Source organism: Lutra lutra, chromosome 12, assembly GCF_902655055.1.
Source record: "Lutra lutra chromosome 12, mLutLut1.2, whole genome shotgun sequence".
NCBI classification, from domain to species: domain Eukaryota; kingdom Metazoa; phylum Chordata; class Mammalia; order Carnivora; family Mustelidae; genus Lutra; species Lutra lutra.
In genome coordinates, this window is record NC_062289.1 from 48,338,169 (window position 1) to 48,356,597 (window position 18,429).

Genomic DNA, 18,429 nt, shown 5'->3' on the forward strand with positions numbered 1-18,429 from the left:
CCTTTTATTGTTTTAAACATTGTATTTATTTATTTGAGAGAGAGACTGAGAGGGCACACGCACACAGGTGGGGGAAGAGGGAGAAACATACTCCCTGCTGAGCAGGGAGCCTGAGCCCCAGCCTGACCTGGACTCAATCCCAGTGCCCTGGAATCATGACTTGGGCCCAAGACAGATGCTTAACTGACTGAGCCACCCAGCCGCCCCCAATTTGAAAACCTTTTAAAAGAATCCTGCAAGAACTTTGCAGACACCTACCTTGCTTACCTAAAAAAAAGGACTGTGTGAATAAAATGGTCTTATTTCATTGAGGAATGTGTATCCTTATTTGACTTTGCTGCTGTGATATCTGTGCTTTCTCACCCAAAAGGAGCTCTGCCCGGGCTTCTTCTTTGACAACGTCAGCGTGTGCTGCGACGTGCAGCAGCTGCGGACCCTGAAGGACAGCCTGCAGCTGCCCCTGCAGTTTCTGTCTAGGTAGGCTGGCCGCCCAGCATGCACATAACAACGGGTTGCGAGTGCTTGTTAACCAGGGGCATTCTGATTTCCTCCTAAAAGTTAGTTTTTGTGTTATTTCAATATAATATATTTCGATAATATTTCAATAATATAAATCCTAGCCTTAGGACTTCTCAGAAATCAAGCATAATTTCTTGATAAAGTAAGAGTCACCAGACTTCATCGTCTTTCCAGTTCCGTGCAGAGCAGAGGCGTGGGCTTCCTTTGAGACGGCCCCATCCCAAGGGGGTCTGCACTGAAAACTGGGTCCTTTCACTCTCAAGCCTCTGGGTGCTGTGCAGAGGAGGAGAGGGTCAGGTGGTCCTGCCATGTCTGTGACCAGAGATTCCCCCCCCCCTCCACGAGGTCCTCTGTGTGGCTGTCCTCCCCTCCCTGCCCCTGGATGGCACAGGGCTCACTCCCCCTGCAGTGACTTGAGATGCTAGAGTCCCAGCCATCCTTAGAGCTGGCCTTTGGTAGCTGTTAACAGGATTGCTCTGGCAGAGTTGGCTGGTTTGGTCAAAATTAGTCCACTCTCCATGCCGTTCTCTATGACCAGGGCTGTGAAAAGGGTTGCATGGTAGATGTTTATCTTGAAGCTTACTCACTGGTTCTCAAATGTGCAAAAAAGCAAGCTGGTGGGGGTCTGTAGAACAGCACCTCATGGTGTCTTTCTAAATTTTTTACCCTGAAGCACACTGATAAAGGTGGGTGGGAGGGACATGGGAAGAAGGGAAGCCCTTGTCTGTATGTATAGCATGGCGGGTGACAGGACAGTCGACATCCACTGAGGAAACCCTGATTCTTCCCAGAGGTTTAAATTGGGCAATATGGAGTGGAAAACCACCCCTAAACTGTCCTTTCAGGGCAGCCTACCGTAGAGTAGATCAGAAAGTTGAGAATCTCGTCAGTCCAGCATACCCCACGGAAGGCTAGGGGATATTGATGGAGAGAGGCTGGATCCCTCATTCAGTCAGAATACATTTATTTAGCACCCCCTCTAGACAGGCACTATAGACATAAGGATAACCAAGATCAAGAGATAACCAAATGTTCCTCCTGTTGTCAGCTCTCTTTGTAATAGCGAATCATTAGAAGCTAACATAGGGAATATGGTACAACTATCAAAATCGATGATTGCAGAGATTAAATGTGGTAACATGGCAAGAGTTCGTAATCCATAAAACGTGGTCGAAATGCACCCCAGGAGCAGTTTTCATTAGGATGGTGTAATTGTGGTTCCTGTGCTTGTCATGGGAAAGCACGGGACTCCTGAAGGCATGTCTGCTCCCTCACTAGACCAGAGACATTGCAGGCTGGGACCACATCCCCTGTTCTGTGTCCTTGGCACCTGGACTGGATCAGAGTCGAGAGTGACTGCGATTTGGCTGTGCTGTGAGAATGCCGGTGTAATGAAGCAGCAGTTTCTGTAGATAACAGTGAATCCGACTGGGGAGCCAGTTCTGCCACCCAACAGGTCACCATTAGGAGCTTCAACCGTGAACCTGAAGGAGAGCAGTCTGTAGTTCACATGAAAACCCATGGCTTCTGCAGTGCGTACAGTCGGAGAATGCCTCCGCTGTCCTTACAGCTTCTTCTCAAGCCACAGGGAAATCCTCTTGTGTCTAGAGAGGGCCAAGGGATTACCTGGGGCTTGAAAAAAGCCCTTCAGTAGGAAGATGAACATTCTAACGTGTGAGTCTCATTTTTCCCTCGTTTTTCTTCTTCATCAGAATTGTCACTGTGACGCTCCCTAGTCGCTTTAGCTTCAATACAAAACATGCTCATGTATTACAAAGCACAGAATTCAGAAAAGCATTTTTCTATTTCTGAAATTACACCTGGACAACATATGTGTAGTACTTGGGGCAGTTTTTAAAGAGACCTCCGACTTTGGGTTGAGAATGTCTGGGTTTAAGACGTCCTTTGGTAATTTATTTGTCGTTTTATTATAAATTTTAAATGTTCTTTGCTTCTTGTAAATAATGTTTTTGCTGGCCCTATTATCTGTGAGATCAGACAAAATATAGTTTACTTTTTCTTTAGATGTCCATCCTGTTTTTATAACCTAATGAACCTGTTTTGCGAGCTGACGTGTAGCCCCCAGCAAAGTCAGTTTCTGAATGTTACAGAAACTGAAGATTATGTTGATCCTGTTACAAACCAGACGAAAACAAACGTAAAAGAATTACAGTACTATGTCGGAGAGAGTTTTGCCAATGGTGAGTAAACTTCTAATTATTCCTTTTTTTATAGTTGATCAGGACAGTGAATTTATTGTTCCTTTCGGTGGTTAGCTATGTGAAAGGGATAATTTTTAATTCCGTTGGCCCATGAAACACGAAGTGTTGCTTCGTGTGTATCTAGACTATGGGTGAGCTACAACCCATAAAACAATCTCTTTAAAGTATTTGCTTAACTCCTTCCTAAGTTTCCACATAGAAATTTTTAGTGCATGTGGGATACACTTTAGAAGCCATTAGAACTTTGTTTCTAGTGGATTTGAATCGTGTAACTTCTGAGTTGTTGCAAAACGTGAGAGGGTGTGGAAGGGAAAGTAGAGGAGGAGAGGTTTGACTATGAAGAAACACATTACCATAAGGGACAGTAAGCAGGTACAACAGCAGGAGAAAGGGATCTACAGCAACTAGAAATCATAGGACAGTCTGAGAAAGACCATCTAGCATTTGTTGAAAGTGATTGAAATCAAAGAGTTCTGATGTTGAGGTTGTTAAGGGCAGTAAGGCTTGTTTAATACTGTGACCGTGGGTGCGATCATGATACATTTGCCAAAACTCATAGAATGTACTGTACCTAGTGTGAACCCCAAAATAAGACTATGGGCTTTGGGTGACAGTGGTCTGTCATCGTAGGTTTATCAGATGTAACAAACGCACCACTGGGCACTGTTGATGGTGGCGAGGTTGTGCTTATGAGCAGGAGTTATACGAGAATTCTGCCCAATTTTACTGTGAACCTAAAACTCCTCTTTAAAAAAAAAAAATATTTGAGAGAGTGAGCAGAGAGTACAAGTGGGCAGGGGGAGGGGCAGAGGGAGCCAGAAAAGCAGACTCACTGCTGAGTGGGACCCAGATGTGAGGCTCAACGTGAGCCCAAGGCAGATACCCAACTGAACCACCCAGGCACCCCATCTAAAACTCCTTTTTAAGAAGTCCATTAAAAAATAAATAGGGGCACCTGGGCGGCTCAGTCAGTTGGATGTCTGCCTTGGGCTCAGGTCATGATCTCAGGGCCCTGGAATCAAGCCCCGAATCAGGCTCCCCACTCAGCGGGGAATCTGCTTATCCCTCTCCCTCTGCCCCTCCCCCTACTCATGCTTGCTCACACTCTCTCAAATAAATAAATAAAATCTCATAAAAAAATAAGTAATTAGAGGCACTAAATGCTAACTCAGAGGGGAATGGATAAACATTGGAGCATAGTCATAGTCTGTAATAGAATAATTAAAACTGTTAAATGTGTGAATTAGTTGTGTCACTCGAATGACCTAAAAAACTGAATATAAGTTACAGGATATATGTAGCATGTTTTTTATATTAAATAGTACTGCATATCTATGGATACAACATACCATGAAAATACATAAATGTGCATAGGAAACATCAAATTCAGGTTGTGGTTTACCTTCAGGAAGGGCGAGTATTCATAGGGGAGGGGTTCAGGGGACTTCAGATAGGTGAACTATACGGTAGGCCAATTCTGTTTCAATAAAACTGCTAAAAAATTCATATATAAATATAACATAGAAAAACTATAAAGCTCCAAAGACTAGTCTCTTAAAAAGAAGTAGAAAAAAGATAGGAATCATTTTAAAAGAATGCCATTTGGAGATTTCCTGACCAGCAGTGACAGAGGCCAGAAGGTAGTGGAATCCTCGTGGTCCTAAGGAGGTCACTCCACCCGAACTGCCTTTCAAGAGTGAGGGTAAAACACAATGAGTTTATTAAGTTTCTCCTTAGAGTTTAGGGAAAAAGATCCTGGGACGTTTCTAACAAGTAGGTGTGCTGTCTAAAACGGGGTGTTTCTCAATCAGATGGGGGCCCCCAGGTGTGGGACGAGGACCAGCTGGAAGCCAGTGGCACGGACAGTGAAAAAAAATCACCTAAGGCAGAATAAAGGGGATAGAAGTCTGCACGGTGGGAGCGGGGGAGCAGCAGGCTGGACAGGCGAGGAGAGAGGGGCTGTCTGCAAGGAGGCAGTGGCTGGGGGCTGCTTTTAAAGGGAGGAGATGAGGCGGTATGGGGAGTATGGAACTCTTCCTTTGTTGGTAGCTGGGCCTGGTTGTAAGTAGCCCGCTGGTCAGTTAGGGCTCGGGGGTAGGGGGTGGGTCACCTGCCGGCCCCTGGAGCGGGCCCCTGCTCCAGCCTGCCGCCTTGGCCGGCCTCTGTGGTGGGCACTGGTAAGTGAGTGTTGATGCAGGACCCATTACGGCTGCTTTGTTATGTGCAAGAGGTCATTGACATTGCCCTTATTTCGAGTGTTGTCTTTATGTGCACTAAAACAGAGACAAAAGAGAGCAGTAGTAGGTTCATTCACACGTGACTTCTGCCCTAAAACCAAATTCCTCCTCAGAGTTCCAGACTCTTCAGCTGTGGGGTTTCCTGCCCCAGATTTGTGGAACCAGCTTCACTAACTGCAAAGACACTAGCGTTCTTGCTTCTCCTTCCTCAGCCTCCGCGTGTTCTTCTCTGCAGTGGTGATAAGACTTACCTGAGCTACGGGGATCATGTAAAGCCTTTCCTGTGTATTTTTTATGTTTAAGTTACTTGGAATGTAGCCCAGGAGTGTTGCTGGCAGGGTGATAAGTCTGTGTCAGGGGTAATCTCCACTCCTGCCTTGGGTGTTTACTGTCCCACCCACCGGCCAGGGGCTTTTGGGTGCGGGGCCGATGGCTGCCTCGGCATTCGAGGTACCTTTTGTAAGATTCCCTCCCACCCCTTGACTAAAGCAGCATGGTGTCTCAGCCCTTTGCCCTCCTTCCTCTGCCAGCCATGTACAACGCCTGCCGGGACGTGGAGGCCCCCTCCAGTAATGACAAAGCCCTGGGGCTCCTGTGTGGGAAGGACGCTGGGGCCTGCAATGCCACCAACTGGATCGAGTACATGTTCAATAAGGACAACGGCCAGGCGCCTTTTACCATCACGCCCATTTTCTCAGGTAGACTCCCAAGCCCAGGAACCTTAATCTGCAACAGGAAGATAAACAAATTCAGGTAACTAGTTCCTGGACTTTCCAGGAGTGAGAGAGCTAAGTGGAACATTCTCTCCCCGCCCCTGGTTAATTGAGGGGGCTGGCAAGGAGCGTGGAGGAGGCGGAATTGCCTTCAGGTGTTGCTACCCAGTTGAAAGAATGAGTCCGGGTTTTTGTTTCATATTAAAAAAACCCCAAAAAACAAAAAAAACAAAAGCATTACAGAGGACTTCTAAGGAGCCCCGCGATCCTGGTAGACTTGCTCCTCCGTGGAGTTGTACTCTGGAATGTGGGCTGCTCCGACCTCGGGGACAAACCTCTGCCCAAAGTTATTGGCAGAAACTCACACTTCTGCAGGACAAGGCTGCAAAACCTCATGCAATCACACGGAAGCCTCCCGTCCTTTTTGCTCTTACGGTGGTGGTCCGTGTATCGTCAGTGTGCTTTATCACTGGGTTTCAATATCATCGAATGCAGAATTTGTCGTTTGTTTCCCTGAGATATTCATTCAAGCCCATCCCCCCTGCAGATCTTCCGGCCCATGGGATGGAGCCCATGAACAACGCCACCAAGGGCTGTGACGAGTCTGTGGATGAGGTCACGGGGCCGTGCAGCTGCCAAGACTGCTCGGCCGTGTGTGGCCCCAGGCCCCAGCCGCCACCCCCTCCGGCTCCCTGGAGAATCTTGGGCCTGGACGCCATGTATGTCATCATGTGGACCACCTACATGGCGTTCTTGCTTGTCTTCTTTGGAGCAGTATTTGCCGTGTGGTGCTACAGGTGAGCAGTTCCGTGTGATCCCCAGGGCGAGAAGAGCAGGGTGATCCAAGTGGCCCTTCCAGCTTGTGCCTGGCAGTCCTTGGTTAATGTGACCAAGAAACAAGTATCACGTGAATACACTCTGTGATTGCGTGTGTCCTGGGTTTAATTAGTAGGCAGTCAGAGGCCTGCTGAGGCGTTTAAACATTTGAAGTTGGTTTCGTGATTTATTCAAATCGCTGAGTGATTTTTAAAGCACCGTGCATTAATCACCCATTCTTTAACAGCCCGTCTTAGCTGAATCTGATTCAAATCTGGTCAAATGCCATACTGTCTACAATCCTTTTAGATTCACAATGAGGAAGTACATTTCCTTTAACTTTTATTTTGAAGTTATGCTAGACTGAACATGAGGGTGCAAAAATAGAGTTTCTATGTATCCTTTACACAGCTTCCCCTAATGTTACGAGTTCCATCACTCGTAGTATGTAATTATCAGAACCGCAGAAACGACGCTGGTGTAGCTGTATTAGCTAAACCACACACTTCGTTCAACTACTACCAGGAAAGCCTTCCTCTGCCACCCTTGTTCTGTTTAGGACCCCACTCCACGTTCACTTTCTGTTTACTACTGTCTCCCAGTCTGTGACTGATTTTCTGGAGTTTTTTATGGCCTTGACACTTCTGATGAGTCCTGGACAGTTATTTTGTAGAATGTCCCTCTGTAGGCTTTATCTGATAGATCTTTTTCTGATCTGATCTCATGATCAGATTGAGGCTGTGTGTTTGTGGCAAGAGCATCACAGAAGTGATGAGTCTTTCTCGGCATCTCATTTGGGTGCTGCACGATTTCACTGCATCTCCCCGCTGGTGATACGAACCTTGGTCACTGGGTGGAGAGGGTGTCTGCTGCGTTTCTCTCCTACAGAGTTGCCCCTTCTCCCTTTGGAGTTGATCAATATCTGAAGGGAGATGGGTCAGAACTGGGTTAATACCTCGTTTCTCCTAAAACTGTCCACTGACTGTGGCGTCCATTGGTGGGTCTTGTCTGCAGTGGGTACTGCTGGGGCGTTTGCCTGGTGGTGATTTGGTGCTTTGGTGGTTTTGTATCTCTTTTGCCTTTACGAATTGGACTTACTCTGTACAGACAGCTATCCTTCCTGCTTTAATTAACTATTGATTGAATTATATTTACATCAGGGATTTTTTTTTTTTTTTTTTTTTTAAATTTTGTGGGCTCTGGTCAACACTGCCATTTGTCCCGCTGCTCAGATGTTTCCAGTTTGGACCATCGAGAGCACCTTCTGGTTGACTCCTGTGTTTCGTTTTTACCTTGGCCCCACCTTTGTCAAGCCTGTCCTTAGTTTCTGGAATCACAAGATGTTCCAGACTCATCTCGTATCTTCCCTGACCCAGCCTGGAATCCACCTCTTCCGCAGGGAGCCCCGGTTCCTTGTGTTGGAGACTGATGTTGAGAACGACGCCCTAGGTGCTAGGAATGCACGTTGCCGCTGCAGCACTGTGTTCGCTGCTTTTAAAGGACCTAAAGTCTTAAACCTAAATGAAGGCTACAAGGGGAAACTATCCTTTGTTAATCTGTTTTTTAAATACCTTCTAAGGGGCACCTGGGTGGCATAGTTGGTTAAGTGTCTGACTCTTGGTTTCAGCTCAGGTCATCATCTCAGGGTCGTGAGATCAAGCCCTGCATCAGGCTCTGCGCTCAGTGTGGAGTCTGCTAAAGTTTCTCGCTCCCTCTGCCTCCCCCACCCCACCCCCATCTCTGTGCTTTTGCTCTCCCACTCTATCTCAAATAAATAAATCCTAAAAAAACCTTCTTAAATTTTCTTCTGAGACTGGTGAGCAGGACTTAGAACAAGGGAAGCGGGGCGGCGGGCGGGGGAAGAATGAGGAAGTTAGCTTCTAATGGGGTTACAGGACTGTCAGAAAAATAGTCTCATATGATGAAGGTCCCCTAATACTGCTCACATGCTTTTATTTTTCAGAAAACGCTATTTTGTCTCCGAGTATACCCCCATTGACAGCAACATTGCTTTCTCCGTAAATGCCAGTGACAAAGGTAGGCAGCTCTGTACTTACACGGTTAGGGTCGTGTGGGCTCGGGTGTTGGGGTCTCCTGCAAGCGTTTATGCACCGGGTCTGGGCCAGGCCCTGTGCTTGTGTCAAGGACAGGGCTGAGATCCCGGCAGACCAGTCCTTGCCTCTGCAGCAGTAGCCGTCTGGTCAGGCTGACAGACGGGAGCCAGGTACCGAGTACCTACAGGAGGGTAATTAGGTACCGGGGCAAGAGCTGGAGGGGCTGGCGTAGTGGGCAGAGAGCAGGGGCAACCGCAAAGCTGGACGGGCCCTGCTGTGGACAGAGAGCTCAGAGCACTCACCCCTGTGTGGGGATGGCTGTCACGGTGGGCAGGCCAGGAGGGTGGCTTCCTACACGGGTAGGTGCTGAGGGTCGGGGTCGGGGGAGCGGCGCAGGATCTCCTGTCACCCCCCGGTGCAGGCTCAGTGCCCTTCCCTGTGTCGTTCCTACTCTTAGGAATCCCTTGGCTCTTAACCTCCTGCCTCCCTTCCTGTCCGCTCTTGCAGGGGAGGCATCCTGCTGTGACGCGCTTGGGGCGGCATTCGAGGGCTGGCTGAGGCGGCTCTTCTCCCACTGGGGCTCCTTCTGCGTCCGCAACCCAGGCTGCATCGTCGTCTTCTCCCTGGCCTTCATCGCCGCCTGCTCGTCAGGCTTGGTGTTCATCCGGGTCACGACCAACCCAGTGGACCTGTGGTCGGCCCCCGGCAGCCAGGCGCGCCTGGAGAAAGAGTACTTCGACACGCATTTTGGGCCCTTCTTCCGCACGGAGCAGCTCATCATCCAGGCCCCCCACACCAGCACGCACACGTACCAGCCGTACCCCTCTGGCTCTGACGTGCCTTTCGGACCCCCGCTCGACAGAGGGATCTTGCACCAGGTAACGTGCTCTTAGCAGACATCAGTCCCGGGAGCCCAAGGTTGTGCTGACCGGCTTTTCCACGAGGACCGTGTGGGGGGCGTCCACCTGCTGTGGGGTTGGGGCTGAATGTAGTGGGAGAGCTTGAAGACCCAACAGTGAGGAAGGAAAGGGACTTTTCGTTTACTTCTCAAGAAAGCAAATGGTGGATGTTGAACTTAATGAGAGCTTGACTGTAGACAGCTTTTGTATTTTTTTTTAACATTTTTTTTTAAAGATTTTATTTATTTGACAGAGATCACAAGTAGGCAGAGGCAGGCAGAGAGAGAGAGGAGGAAGCAGGATCCCTGTTGAGCAGAGAGCCCAATGTGGGGCTCGATCCCAGGACCCTGGAACCATGACCTGAGCCGAAGGCAGAGGCTTAAGCCACTGAGCCACACAGGCGCCCTGACTTTTGTAGTTCCTTCATGTAGCAGGGCTGGCTTCTTTCTTGAAATCAAGATGCAGAGTGTATTTATAATTCACCTTAGTAAATTTTTTCCTTGGTAATTGAAAAGGAACGTGCCAGGACCCCAAGGAGTGAAGCCTCTTGTGCTGCGCTGGGGGCCCAGGGAGGAGCTATGCTGAGCCCCCCTGCAGGAAAGAAGTTATCCTTGCCTGAATGTGGGCTCCAGCCTGCATTTGGTAAGAGCTGCATTTGGAACAAGATCCGTCCTGCTCTCTTACAGACGCCTTCAAACCTTCCCACTCTCCCTGGTTGCACTTGCCTAGGAGAACTCAATCTATGAACAACTGGCATCCTGCAGATTTTTTTGTTAATGAACGTTGCACAATCACATGATCTTCCCTTTAAATATGGTTCTTGCCTACAGAAAGTCTGGTATCTGGAAAAAACATCAGAATGGTCTCAGTCCTTTCTCTGCCCAGTCTTTTCTCTGTTGCTTTTCCCCAGCTTGTTGCAAAAGATGTGCAGTGTAGTCGTTTACCTCCAGGAACGCATTCTCTGTTAGAAAGTACGGGAATGTACATGAATGAAGGTGGCACAGAGCGAGGCAATAGGGGGCATTTTGTCGGTAAGAGGTAGTGTGTCAGGAGGACAGGGCGCATTGTCCCCATCTCCCCTCTATGGCCCTGTGGTTGACCTCTGCAGGGAGGTAGAAGGGGAGCTGTTTGTGTGTCTGGCACTGGGTTTTGTCCTGGTGATGGTGTCCCCTCCCTCCTCTCGGGACACCTCTCAGCGGGGTTTCTCTTCCAGCTGTCTGTCTCTAAGAGGGAGCCCCAGGTGCCGTCACATATGTTCCCACAGCATGTCTTAGTCCTCTCCCTTGCGTGAGGAATCATTTTCCCCAAATGCTTTTTACCTTCTGACCTGTCAGGGCATTAGTCACCATCTGAGAGAAATCTGATGTGTTTCTGGATTTGTTTTTAAAATCTTTTAGGTTCTTGACTTACAAACCGCCATTGAAAACATCACTGCCTTTTACAACAATGAGACCGTGACACTTCAGGACATCTGCTTAGCCCCCCTCTCACCCTATAACAAGAACTGCACCATCATGAGCGTGTTGAATTACTTCCAGAACAGCCATTCCATGCTGGACCACGAAGTAGGCGATGACTTCTTCGTGTACGCAGATTACCACACGCACTTGCTATACTGCGTACGGTACGTGGTGGGAGATGGTCATTTCTTCATCCCCCTGACCTGGGGGCACTTGCTGTTACTACACGCTGTTGTTGGGGCCAGAGACCCAGTAGTGAGCACACAGCGTGGCTCTGCCCTGTGAAGCGCATGCTCTAGTGGAGGGAGGCCAACACCGAATAAACAGACAGATGCTCTGATGCCGGGTAGAGATGAGAGCTTTGGAGAAATTAAACCCAGCAAGGAGATGAGTGCAGTGGGGTGTGCTGCTTTAGATGGGTGGACACCGGCTCACACGGAGAGGAGAGGAGGGAGCCTGTGAATATCGGAGGGGAAAGTATTCCAGTGACACAGGCAGCAAGTACAAAGGTGCTGGGGTGGGAGTGTTCATGGCGTATAAGGAAGGAATGGCAGGTACCACTCAGCATTTAACTCGTGCCTGGACTGATAACGCACAGTTGCATCTGCCACACCACCAGTGGTATCACAGTAACAAAAACAGAAGCTTGTAGTGCTTTTTCTTGTCTTTCAGATAAGAATTTATACCGTGATATCAAATTATTTTTAAAATGTCGGGGCACTTGGGTGGCTCAGTTGGTTAAGCGTCCAACTCTTGGTTTCAGCTCAGCATGGAGTCTGCTGGAGATTCTCTTCCTTTCTCTCCCCTTCCCCTCTACCCCTCTCAATGCATGTGTGTGCACACTCACTATTGCTCTCTCAGAATAAAATGAAATAGAATGTGTGGCGTCCGCTTGAGAAGTGGGGGTAGGATTGGTGCACAGTTTAGACCAGAGGGCAATGAAGCTGCTTCCCATTGGAGGCCTGTCCAGCTGGGCAGGCTGCAGTTACCATGTGCATTAGTCACAGTGCTTGGCGACCTGCAGGGTGATCTTCAGGCCTGTGCCTGTAGCAGGGAGAGCAGCCTGCCCTTGGTAGGCCTGCTGTCCCTTAATGCCCTCATGTGGCCTAGAGACCATCGTTCAGCCAGCCAAACAACCACCATGGCTGTTGGGTCACCTTGGGGACAGAGAAATTATTCCTTGTCACTTTTTTAAAAGATCTGTTTATTTTAGAGAGGGCAAGAGTGTGCACGAGAGTCGCGGGAGGCGCAGAGGGAGAGAGACATGGGGTGCGATCTCACGACCCTGAGACCATGACCTGAGCCGAAACCAAGAGTCGGATGCCCAACCGCCTGAGCTATCCCAGTGCCCCATTCCTTGTTATTTTCGAGTGTGCTGTCAGCTAATCACATCTCTGGGGCCAGCCGCTCTTGACGTCGGGTCTGGCCTGGTGGCCTTAAGCTCTGTTCTGTTTTTATTACTGGGATGTGATCTTGAGGTAGTTAGGCTGTGGTTGCGCTATTTCAAGGAGGTCCCCTCTAAAAATCTGAGCTCTCCCCATAAAACACTGAGTGCGTGCCCGTGTAGAATAAGGCAGCATCCTCCACGGGATAGATGGAATAGGACAGCCATGGGTGATTTGAATATTGACAAAAACAAAATTAATATTCTTCAATTTTTATATTTAAAGGAAAAAGCTATTTGCTTCCTATCTTATAAAATGTAGGTCAACAAAATTGTGGCAGTTAGGAATGCAGGAGACTAGTGTTTTTTCCACGGCAGGAATGTAGTTTGGTCAGTGCAGAAACGGTGCTGTGGGCCACTTCACTCCCACTCGCGGATCTTTGCTCCTCTGTGTCTCCAGCTCTCACCTCCCTCCCCAACTTTTTGTGGGCCTCCCCCCAGCCCCGAGGTCCTGCAAGAATGGCCATCCCGGTGCACCCAGAACCGAGCATAGATCTCCTTCCCCCACACACCCCATATCATGTGATGGCACCACATCTACCAGTTACTCCACCTTGAGGCTCTGTCTCGCATCCTTCCGCATCCTTATCTCCCTCGTGTAATTCTTATGGATTTTAACCTCTGGATGGGCTCTCAGATCCACAATGTGGCAGGGTCCCGTGTGTGGGGGCTGGTGGGACTTGACAGGGACTCGTCCCTGCAGCCTGTTTGCCCCAAGCAGGTGGCCTGACCTCCAGCCTGAGCCCATCAGCCACGGGCTCTGAAGGGCCGAGCTTAGGATCATCTGTGAGAAGCTTCCTGAGTGCCCAGCAGAGGTCTGGCTCAGGATGTGTCCTGGAATGCTGGTCCCCCACTGGCTGTCTTCACGGCACCATCCTTGCCTGGACCCTTGCACGATCCTGACGGGTCTGCGGGGGGCTTTTCTGCCCCTTTCCTTTCCACTACTAGACCCCTTCCATTTTACCTTCTGAGTTACCTTTCTAGAACAGCTCATGACATCCTTCTTCCCCGGGTCTCTCATTCCCCAGTGCCTGCAGTGTAATAGTCCAAACCACGCAGCAGGCCATTTAATCTTTTTTTTCACTGTCCCTTGCCCTGTCCGGTCCTGGCCCTTCCCTCAGAAGTCCTCCTGTTTGTGGGCACCCCATGCTCTAGACAGGACTTGCATGGCTTCAGACATGGCTGTTTTGTTGCTTTCTTCTCCCTCGTCTGTTCTCACTCTTCCCATGTGGTGGTTGTAGGAGCACCCTTCGCCCCCCCAACAGGGGAATCGTCCCCTGGCCTCAGAGACCTGCTTCTGTGCAGGCCTCCTCTTTCTGGCGGCAGTCTTCCCTGTGTATTAGCTGCTCCCTGCTCTGTGCCATGCACTGCGTGGGTCCTCCTGTGTGCACCGTGCCTTACTGACTGCCTCATGCTGGGTTCGCCTGCCTCTCGCTCGCTGATTCTGAGCTCCCAGAGGCAAGTGCTGAACCCCATTACCTAAGGAACCACAGGGCCCACATGGTACCTAGGATATCATCTGCATCTTCAAATGTTTGTTGTGTAAATGTTTAGATCTCAGGCGCCTGGGTGGCTCAGTTAGTTAGGTGACTGCCTTCGGCTCAGGTCATCATGATCCTGGAGTCCTGGGATCGAGTCCCTCGTCGGGCTCCTTGTCCTTGCTCGACAGGGAATCTGCTTCTCTCTCTGACCTCCCCTTCTTGTGCTCGCTCTCCATCTCTCTCTCAGGTAAATAAATAAAATCTTGAAAAGAAATAAATGTTTAGGTCTCTGTGATGTTTTGGGACTTATTCTAACTGGGAGGTGTTTTCTACACTTTGCAGGGCTCCTGCCTCTCTGAATGATACCAGTTTGCTCCATGACCCTTGCCTGGGTACGTTTGGTGGGCCAGTGTTCCCGTGGCTTGTGTTAGGAGGCTATGATGGTAAGTAAGAGAAGCTTCTGCTTTTCCTATTGGGTAAAGTAGTCTTGGTTCTGTCACTAAGAGTCAAGTGGTAATTACAAAGATGTCATGGAGTGAGCAGTCGTTCTAGTTCCCCATCTTTTAAATCCCAAGTGTAGGCTTGCTTTGGGCTTTGGCTTTGGGGTTTCTCCTGGGCGTAAAAGAAGTAGATGGTGCTCGCCTTCTTAAGCTCACACTTTGGGAAGCTGTCACAAGCCAAGGACTTTCCCCCAGAATATTGCAATTGTACACCTCCACACAATTCATTGTTTAGTTTCAAGGAGTTCAAGGAACCCTTAGGGAGTCCATGGACATCAGGTTAAGAACATCTGTGGGGGGGGCGCCTGGGTGGCTCAGTGGGTTAAAGCCTCTGCGTTTGGCTCAGGTCATGATCCCAGGGTCCTGGGATTGAGCCCCACATCCTGCTCCCTGCTCAGTGGGGAGCCTGCTTCTCCCTCTCCCTCTGCCTGCCACTCACCCTGCATGTGCTCTCTTACTCTCTCTCAAATAAAATCTTAAAAAAAAAAAATATCTTTAATTGGAGAGAGATAATATGTGAAATACAGGGAAAAAGAAACAAAATTGTTCTGTGTTTTCCTCCCAAACCAGTTGGTTAGGAATTGAGACACTTCTCTAGAGGGAGGAGCAGTGGGTTTGCCCTTTGCTGTTGGTTCCTCTAGCACCTGGAACAGACTGTATCAGGTATGACGGGGTCATGATTCAGGTGACACCTTTGGCATCCGAAGCCTGATTATAGGCAGCTCAACAGGTTTTTCTGCAGTCCAAGGAAGAGGCCAATTAGATGTTGTTCTCCTCACCCCATAGGAGGGGAGAAGTCCTATCTATATTTAAATTTTACTCTGCCTCATAAAGCGGCACTTCTGATGGGTGGAGAAAAGATGGTGTCACCCACTGGCAAGCCACAGCCATCAAAATTAAATTTGATTTCTTCCTTATTCCTTCCATCCACATAAACTCCAGATTTGTCAAAAACAGATGTATAAGAAATGAAGCTATTTAAGATCTAGAAGAAAGTATGGGAGGAATTTTTTTAAATAATTTTAAAATGGGGAAGGCATTTCTAAGTGAGACACAAAACCCAGAAGCCACAAAAGAAAACATTGATGAATTTGACTACATAAGAATTTTAAATTCCTATGTGGAAAACAAGCATCATAAAGTTAAAAAACATTAAAAAGGGCAAGTAAACCAGAGGGGGAAGAAAAGCAGTACACATAATGGACAGTGTATCCTTAATATATAAAGGTCTCTTATGAAAAAAAGAAAAGGTCAGCAACCCAGGAGAAAAGTAGGCAAAGCTATATGAAATTTAGCAAAAGAACAAATACACGGGGCGCCTGGGTGGCTCAGTGGGTTAGGCCGCTGCCTTCGGCTCGGGTCATGATCTTAGGGTCCTGGGATCGAGCCCCGCATCGGGCTCTCTGCTCAGCGGGGAGCCTGCTTCCTCCTCTCTCTCTGCCTGCCTCTCTGCCTGCTTATGATCTCTCTGTCAAATAAATAAATAAAATCTTTAAAAAAAAAAAAAAGAACAAATACACGACGCTGTTCATTACATGGGAAAAATGCCCAACCTCACTCCTGGATAGTGAAATGTACCTCACTTCAGTCTTTTCTATCCAACACAGGGGCAAAGACCTAAGAATCTGATAAACCCTGTGTACGACCCCATTGTTAGGGGAGTGTAAGTGGTTCCTAGAATGTTAACTCAAGGCAGGCAGGGATTTTTCTCTCTTCTGTTCACTGATACATATCCAGAGAACCTAAAATAATGCCTGGCATGAAGCAGGGTCTCAGTAGATGTCTTGTTAAATAAAGAAATGAAAAAGAGGATAACCTCTTTGAAGGGCAGTTTAGGCGAATTTATTAAAATTGCAGTTGCACATACTTTCTGATTCAGTGCTTATACTTGTAAGAATTGATTCTCCACCTACGTACTTGACACATGAAAAATATTTATCAGGTTTTTCTTTGTAGTACTTTTGTTTATAATCCTAAAAATTGCAGAAATGTCCATCAACGGGAGATTGGTTAAATTATACTAGAAAATACGATACAGCAGAAAAAAAGAAGAAAGAAGCTCTTTATGTCCTAAAATGGAGTCGTCTCCAAGATATAAATGAAAAAAATGTAACGTGCAGAACAGTGTGTTGCCATTTGTGTCATTAAGAAGGAAAGGTTGGGGTGCCCGGGTGGCTCAGTCGGTTGGGCGTCTGCCTTTGGCTTAGGTCAAGATCTCAGAATCGAGTCCCGTACTGGGCTCCTTGCTCAGCAGGGAGCCTGCTTCTCCCTCTGCCTGCTGCTCCCCCTGCTTGTGCACGTGTGTGCACTCGCTCTCTCACAAATAAATGAATAAGATCTTTTAATATATATGTATATATTTTAAAAAAAACAAAGGAAAGGGCAAGAATATATGTGTTTGCTTGAGCATGCATGGAGTGTCTCTGGAAATATTTCAGATGGTGGGGAGGAGAACTAAGCATAGAACGAGGCCTGGGGAAGGAGAAACTGCATAGATCTTCTTTCTGCTTGAAATTTTTACCATGCACATGTTCCTTAGTTAAGACAAAAAAAGCAAAAAAAAAAAAAAAAAAAAAGAATTTACTCATCCTGAATGAAACTGCCTATGTCAGATAGAGCATCCTTTTATTCATTAGCTGAGCTGCGTAGACACGATCTCCATAAACTGGTTTTTTGTTCTTAGAGCAGTCTACAGCCTCGTGAAAAATCAGTCACCTCTCTGTATCGTGATTTTTCCCTTGTGTTTGTCTAATTTTCTGCATGCTTCTCATCTTCTCGATGTCTCATTTTTTTTTTCCATTCTAGATCAAAACTACAATAACGCTACAGCCCTTGTGATTACCTTTCCTGTCAATAATTACTACAATGATACAGAGAAGCTCCAGAAGGCCCAGGCCTGGGAGAAAGAGTGAGTTGCTCTTTGTTCTGGGGGAAGCTGGGCGCTAACAGAAGGCACTAAAACCTCGTTCAGCTAAATTAACCAACAGCAGATCTAAATCATTTTTTTCCCCCACTTGGTACTAATAATGCAAAGAAAAAAGTCTGTAAGGCAGTTCATCCACAAACATTGTGTGAGTCGATAGCCCTGCACAGGGACGCACAAGTCTCCGGACGTGCGGAAATGTCCCGTGCACCCACCTCTCCCAGCAGGCCACCAGGAGCAAGGTGGATGCACATTAATAAGAGACACTGCAGGGACTAAAGAGAGGGGAATGGATGGTCAGACGGCTCCAGATGTAGGACATGAAAGCTGCCATCGACACGGCTAGGGAAGTTCGTGTACATGCTGTCCATCCCTAGAAAAAAATCTTGGGCATGGGACCCTGGAGATGGTTAACTGTTGTAAACCCTAGAGAGCAGGACAGAGGGCCGAGGAGGACAGGGCATTTTGACCCTTTATACCTTTCAGTGCTTTTTGTTTTGACAGCTTTGTTGGAATATAAATCCCATCCTGGACATTTCACCCAAATAGAGTGTGTGATCCAGTAGCTTCTATGCAGCTGTCACCACAGTGAATTTGAGATCTTTTTTGTTTTTTAATCTCAAAAAGATTAATCTTTAGCTGTTACACCCCATACTCATCCTCCCACCTCCCAGCCCTGCGCAACCATTCATCTGCTTTCTGTGTCCGTGTGTTACCGTGTTCTGGCCGTTGACATGAATGAAAGCACGGACAGGGACTTCCGTGTCTGGCTTCTTTCACTTTGCATGTTTCCAAGGCTCATCCAAGTTATGGCGTCTGTTAGTGCCTCATTTCTTTTTACGGCTGCATATAATGTTTCATCTGTGGCTGTGCCACATTTTTCTCCAGTCATCAGCTGGTGCACATTTGAGTGGTTCCAGCCTTTTGGCCATTACGAATAATGCTTCTGTAGACATTCACATACAAGTTTTTGTGTGAATTTAAGTATGTTTTCATTTTTCTTGGCTATCTACCTAGGAGTAGGATTGCTGGGTCATACGTGACTCTCTGAAGAACTGCCAGATTGTTTTCCACGATGGCTGCAGCATCTTACCTTCCCACCAGCCTACGGGGGTGGGGGGGTCTTAGTTCTCCATAACCTCGTGAGCGCTTGTTATGTGA

The 18,429-nt window shown here is 47.9% G+C and overlaps 1 protein-coding gene across 1 annotated transcript in view; it reads left to right on the plus strand.

Moving 5' to 3' along the window:
* NPC1 (NPC intracellular cholesterol transporter 1) overlaps positions 1-18,429 on the plus strand; it is a 49,025-nt gene that overhangs the window by 16,093 nt on the left and 14,503 nt on the right. Inside the window, exons 3-11 of the mRNA XM_047696751.1 lie at positions 371-477; positions 2,545-2,720; positions 5,509-5,676; positions 6,239-6,488; positions 8,471-8,544; positions 9,069-9,439; positions 10,858-11,084; positions 14,188-14,288; positions 17,151-17,253. Of these exons, the coding sequence (XP_047552707.1) occupies positions 371-477; positions 2,545-2,720; positions 5,509-5,676; positions 6,239-6,488; positions 8,471-8,544; positions 9,069-9,439; positions 10,858-11,084; positions 14,188-14,288; positions 17,151-17,253 (1,577 nt within the window). The remainder of the gene's footprint in view (positions 1-370; positions 478-2,544; positions 2,721-5,508; positions 5,677-6,238; positions 6,489-8,470; positions 8,545-9,068; positions 9,440-10,857; positions 11,085-14,187; positions 14,289-17,150; positions 17,254-18,429) is intronic.